The sequence below is a fragment of the Pipra filicauda genome, unplaced genomic scaffold (assembly GCF_003945595.2).
Source record: "Pipra filicauda isolate LSUMZ 115617 unplaced genomic scaffold, ASM394559v2 scaffold191_size1418713_pilon, whole genome shotgun sequence".
In the NCBI taxonomy this organism is placed as follows: domain Eukaryota; kingdom Metazoa; phylum Chordata; class Aves; order Passeriformes; family Pipridae; genus Pipra; species Pipra filicauda.
The window spans coordinates 736,057-742,056 of NW_024104300.1; the positions used below are offsets into that span (position 1 = coordinate 736,057).

The window sequence follows — 6,000 nt, forward strand, 5'->3', positions numbered from 1 at the left end:
ACCGTTCAGGAAGGGGAGTAGTTTGGTTTGCCTCTTGCAGTTTCTGAAAATACAGGCTCATAATCAAACAGGAATTAAGAAGCATCCTAATTATATTTGATTTTAATAGCAGCTATATGCCTACATACATCTGGATGAAGAGACTTTTGCAGACACAAACAGCATCCAGTAGCAGAGCATATTCACATCCTAGGCAGTACGGGCTTTCAAACTTCTACGGATTTATTTCTCCATTTGAAATGCATATGAATTAGTGAATTTATACCATCAGTGCTTCACTTTTCAAAGGACAGTTTTAAAAGAGTGGTTTTTCACGTGTAAAAAGCTAAATATACATTTAACATCAACAAAACATTGAAACAGTTTTAGAGCTCTTTCCTCCATTTTTCATTTTTTATTACTCATTACACTCATCCTGCTTGGGCAAGGGTATCTGGATGGTCACATTCACTGACATAGTGTTAGACATTTGTGTTATGACAGATGACAAACACAGAGGAGAGAGAATAGAAATAAAAAAAAAATAAAGGGGGACGGGGGATCCCTCTTCACTTTAAAACGAAATCCAAAATGGAGAAATAAGGTCCTTGTTTAGTTATGTAAAATTTTTTACTTTACAGTGATTAGGGATCCAGAATATTGCTAAGCTACTTTCTCCCTTACACTTGGCAGCATAAAAATAATGAAGAAAAAATAGAACCTGAGAAATCTGGAAAATGTCATTCTAAAGATATCACAGGCTGCACTGCCAAGCCCTGTTTTCTCATTAGTATGGAAAGAAGTCGAAATTTCTTGAAAACAACGTATTCAAGACCAAATTCTTGAATTTATATAAACAGCTTTCATTTCAGTATATAAATCCAAAACCTCTCAAAATTCTTGAGTGACCAAGGACAAAGAGGGAGAGACAGTGTTCCTGCCACCCTCCCCATAGGGAGCTTCTCTTGATGGATGCTGCTCTCTTCCAGCCTTGTGAGCTATTTCGTCTCAGCCTGACAGCCAGAGTGGAGACCCCCAGGAGCCACATCAGTCCTCACAAACCATAAGGACAAGGACTAAAACAAGACACACAAAAGGTTCCCTGAGATCAAAAGAAGAACCCCAGTATATACAAAATCCAATGCTTTGTGATATTTGGAGTATTTTTAGAGCCTAGAAATTAGAAAACCAATTTTCAGTTCTTACATTCCACTCAACCATTTACCCAGATCTTTAAAAGATTTGAAAAGTAAAAGGGCAATATCCTAAAAGCAGCTATTATGTCACCACTGTCCAAAGTCCCCATAACAATTTGTAGCCTGGTGTCTCATGTTTTATTATACAATTCCAAGTCACCAGAAATAACTTCTCAATCGAGCCAAGTTCATGCAATGATGCATAGCCAAAAGTTGCTTTGAGGAGGAAGGGGCTGAGGGTTGAGAGGCCCTGTAGCCAGTTTTATATTACATTTAATCTACAACAGTTTAGAAATATCAAATGAAAAAAACCTCAAAATACCAACAGCTCTGAGCTTCAAATTAATTTAAACCTGCCTTTTTTTAGCACAAGCTCACATGACTTGTTAAATAATTTACTCTATAAATTACTTATCCTGTCTTATTAACAATTCTAGAGTGCTTTATGTAACTGCATTAGAAATTTATTTTGTGGTTTTGAAATGTACGCAATAAACAATCACCTCTGTTTTAACAGGCAAGAGTTTAAAAGTCATCTACTGTTTTGTTGGCAAGTAGTTCTTCCTGAAAAACACCAATTAATTTCAAACCCCATTCACCTGAATAATCATAAGTAAACATATTAATGACTTGAAAGCAGAACTGTGAAACTAGGCCAGGAATATACTTGCACTGCAAGAAATCACTTTTAAATCAAAGTCTTTGAAGAGTCATATACACTGAGATATAATAGCAATAGATTTTACTTAGCAAGAAAATATTAGACTGGTCCTTTTACAAGAAGTCCTGAACACTTTAAAAATCACTCATTACTACTCTATTGATATTCTGTAATGAGTGATCCTGACAAGAACTACTTATTTGCTATTGTGCCTACAATGTATGGATTTAACAATACTGATATAGTTATTTTGCTCTCACCACTGTTGGTCCTTGGCTCTTAATGTGAGCTTCAATGACTGATATGGTTATTTTAATGCAGGATCTCGCTCTAGAGTTCAATTTATCTCCAATAATATACAAACAACCAAACAATTATTACAATTACACTCTGTTATGATAAGCATTGGCACTTGCTTTCTAGATAAAGGCCAGCCCACACCATCATCCTAGCCAGCTGGACAAATCTAAAATGCATCTTATTAACTATAATAGAAAACTATACAAAAACAACTAGGAAGGGAAAGAGTGAGGAAGATGACTAAGAAAGCACCAGGCATAAATACTCTTATGCCCTCCCACACAAAATTTCAGCAGCTGGCCCTCACAGGGCTGATGCAGAAGCATTCTGGGTGTCTTTCTACTGCCCTCAGTAGATCTGGATGTTGGATCCAACCAGGAACCAAGAAATAGCTCAACTGGGACAAGACTGCTTATTAAGCTCTAAACTGCAGTTTACTTACAGACCAAAACAGAGCTGAAGCACCTGAGCATTAAAGGACAGAGGCTGCCTTATGCATGGCACCTCAACTCTGCTATTCCTACCACAATGCTCAAGCCTTCTATGCCACCTCTTAAAGGGGAAAACTCTGGCTGCCCACTCACACCCCATCTGCTCAGTGCCATCCACCTGGCCCACAGCCAACCCTCTGAACCACCATGGACTTCACACACCCACCCTGACCACGCAGTTATTCCAGCCTCCCGTACTTGTGGCGCACGTAAGGAATTGGAGTCAGCACACATGCCCCAGGTGCCTGTGGATGTTTTGTCTCGGACTGTGAGATCCACTCCCGTCAAGAGCAGTACATAACCAACAAATAAAGAATTGGTTTCAATAGACACTATGGAAATACATGGGAACAAATTCTTGAAATTAATTGTCTTACACTCTTCTGTTATTTATACCAAGAGGAATTCCACCAGAGACCAATGGAATTGTGCTCTTGTATCTGTAAAGCACATAAAAAAGAACCAGGCCTGAAGATTCACAAGTGAAATGCAATGCCCCAGTCTCTTAAACCTGTTTCTTAGCTAGAGTAAAGCAAGATCTGCAGTGTTAAAAATGGTTCCACAATCTGTAGCTACTGTATTAGAACTGCTTCCCTACATAGTTACTGTTTACCGAGGTCACACAACAAAATAATGTGACAGCTACTGCAGTCCAATTTTTAATTTATGCCTATAAACTAATTGAAGGGCCGCTGTGTTTTATGTTAAAAGTACACATGAAAAGACCATCTTAAATATGTGTGACAGCATCTCCTGAGAAATCCATGACTCAAAATTATTTTTAGATCACCAAACACAACAATGTGCAATGTCACAGAATGATACAGTAAAAACCAAAAAAAAACCTGTAAAGACAGCGATGCGCAAAAAAAAAACCCAGAAAATGAAAACCAAAACCAGCAACACAAAATGACTAGACACGTTTTAAGTTAATCATGGCTGGAACACATATTTATAATACCTGTTTTCTCCTCTGGCCTTTTAAACAGAGATTAAATTCCAAGGGAAAATGGCTCTGTTACTTCTAATTTGAAAGCACCAGATAAAAAGGCTACAAAGCCTATGTAAATGAGCACAGATGCATAGCTCAAAGTAATTTTTTTCCAATTAAGCAATCTACAGAATATTACACAAACATCTAAATCAATAACAGTTACAATTCAGAAAGACTGTTTCTTTACCATAGGTCCTAAAAATCTACCAAAGGTAGGCCATGTATGAGTAGTAGAAAGGAATGCCTCCAGCTTTCTCCCCAAGCAGAGAAATGCAGCAAATTGACTTCGACAAACTGTAGGAATGTAGCTCAAAGGCTAGAATTTAATCTAAACTCACACTGTATTCGACAGTATTTTTATACTGCTTCTAGAGGAAACTAACAAAGAGAAGAAGGATGGTGAAGCCAAATAGTGAGAAACCTGAATCAATTTTGGGGAAAATATTCTGGTATCTTTTACATTAAATGCCATAGAAAGTAATTCAGAAACAATAACAGGGAAATAAGAAGATGGAGAAGACAGCTTGAGATGGTTTTTTCCTGAGAAGATGGTTTTTTCCATCATCCAGTACCCAAATTTTTTTGCTCAGCAAGAACCTTTTCAGGTTTCCTCAGGCAACGTATATAGATGCCACAGTGCTCTGAGTTGTGAAAGGATGCAGGATTTAGCATGAAAAGCAAGAGCACTCCCTCACCAAAGACCATCTTCAGGCCAACGAGGATGGAAGTACCACATGGAAACGAGGGGGGAAAAAACTTTTTTGCACCTTCCTCACGCTTAATTAGGGTTTCCTAATCGCCTACCACTTGCTGACAAGCAGCACAATGTTCATTCATCTGCAGGCTTCGTATTTTCTCCTTCCAGCCACCTCCACTGAGAAAGGCAAACCAGGTTCGCATTCCTATGGCTAGGGTTTGGAGGATAGTTTGCTGTCACTTCCATCAGAATCTGCCGCATCCCTTTCCTTTCTTTTTTTTTTTTTTCTTTTTTTTTTTCATAGGAAAAGAGAACATGAGAGATCTGGGGTGAGGTTCGCAGCAATAAACTGAGGGAGAGAATGTAAAAAACCCCATAAATAAAATAAACTCTTCGTACCATACCTGCTGCCGCCGCAGAGGTGCGGGCTGACCGGTGCGCGCCCCTGGTAGGGGAAGGAGCAGGAGGCGGAAGCGGAGCCCCAGCCCCCCGTACCGCTCCCCGGCTGCCCCGTGTTCCCGCTGCGGCCGGCGGCGACCCCCGCCCAGTGCCCTGGGAACCGCATCGCGGCAATTAGGATTCACCATCTAAACAGGTTGACAGCGGTACGTCTGGAAAGTCGCGTCCAAATTAAATCATACGGGCTTTTAGTCTTCCAGCCACCGCATCTGCCCGCGGAGTAAGTGCCTCTCGGCGCGGGCCAGTTACCCGCCACCTCCGCCTGCAGCTTCCCCCGCCTGCTCCGGCCCGCCGCCCCCGCGCCTGGCCCCGGGCCGTACTCACATCTCGGTAACATTGTCGCCCTCGGCGCTCCGCTGCGGCACGGGGAAGGAGGCGATGCCCGGCGACGACTCCGTGCACCAGATCCGCCAGGAGCTGCAGTTGCAGGACGCGGGACAGCCCAGCGCACCCCGCCAGCAGCCCAGCACCAGACAGCACAGGCACCACAGCCGCGCCAGGCCGGGTCTCGGCCTCCGCCGCCAGGACACCATGCCGTCCCCGTTCACTCCAGCGCTGCCCCGACGGCCTCCTCCTGCTCCCTGCGCCGCCGCCGCCGCTGCCGGGGCGCTCGGCCGGAGGGTGCGCAGCCTTCCGCGCCGCAGGCGGGCAGACGGGACCGGTGCTTACATGGGCGCGCCGCAGCCGCAGCCACACCGCCCCGCGGCGCTGTCCGCCCGGGCACTGCGCGAGTCGGCGGGGGCCGGACCCGGGCGGCGCGGAGCAGAGGCCGACCGGGGCCTCCGGCGCGGCGCGGCACCTGCCCCCGGCCCCGCGGGCTGACAGCGACACCGCCTGCCCCTGCGGCTACTCCCGATGATGCTGCAAAACGCGCGGGGCGGCGGGGACAGGTGGCGGAGGCTGCGCGCCTACCTGCGGGGGCTCGGGCGGCGCTGCCCGCCGGAGGGAGGGCGAGCGGATGAGGAGGGAGGCGCAGCTCGCGGTGGCGGCGGGGCTCGGGGCTCCGCGCTCGCCGCTTTACGCACCGTCTCCTCCTCCCTCCAGCTGATAATAAACCAGCTCCGGCTCCTGCTCCAGCCCAAGACGGGGAGCTGCCGGCAAAGTGACGTGGGGCTGACGCAGAGAGGGGCAGAAACTCCACAAAATGAGCTTGAAATAAAAAAAAATAATTAAAAAAAAAAAAGGACATGGGAGGGAGGAGGGGGAGCGGGGGAAAGGGAGGT

The 6,000-nt window shown here is 45.3% G+C and overlaps 1 protein-coding gene across 13 annotated transcripts in view; it reads right to left on the bottom strand.

The window, feature by feature from the left end:
- The window catches only part of NTRK2 (neurotrophic receptor tyrosine kinase 2), a 204,569-nt gene extending 198,789 nt beyond the window's left edge, over nt 1–5,780 (bottom strand). For 4 of the 13 annotated variants that reach the window (XM_027731837.2, XM_027731836.2, XM_039380289.1 and 1 more), the window contains exon 1: nt 5,102–5,772. In XM_027731837.2, coding sequence (XP_027587638.1) covers nt 5,102–5,310 — 209 coding nt within the window. In that variant the 5' untranslated portion in view covers nt 5,311–5,772. Of the gene's footprint in view, nt 1–5,101 lie in introns of all 13 variants that reach the window. The other 9 variants (XM_027731833.2, XM_039380286.1, XM_027731834.2 and 6 more) reach the window with 6 other exon arrangements.
- Between the last annotated feature and the right edge of the window lie 220 nt (nt 5,781–6,000).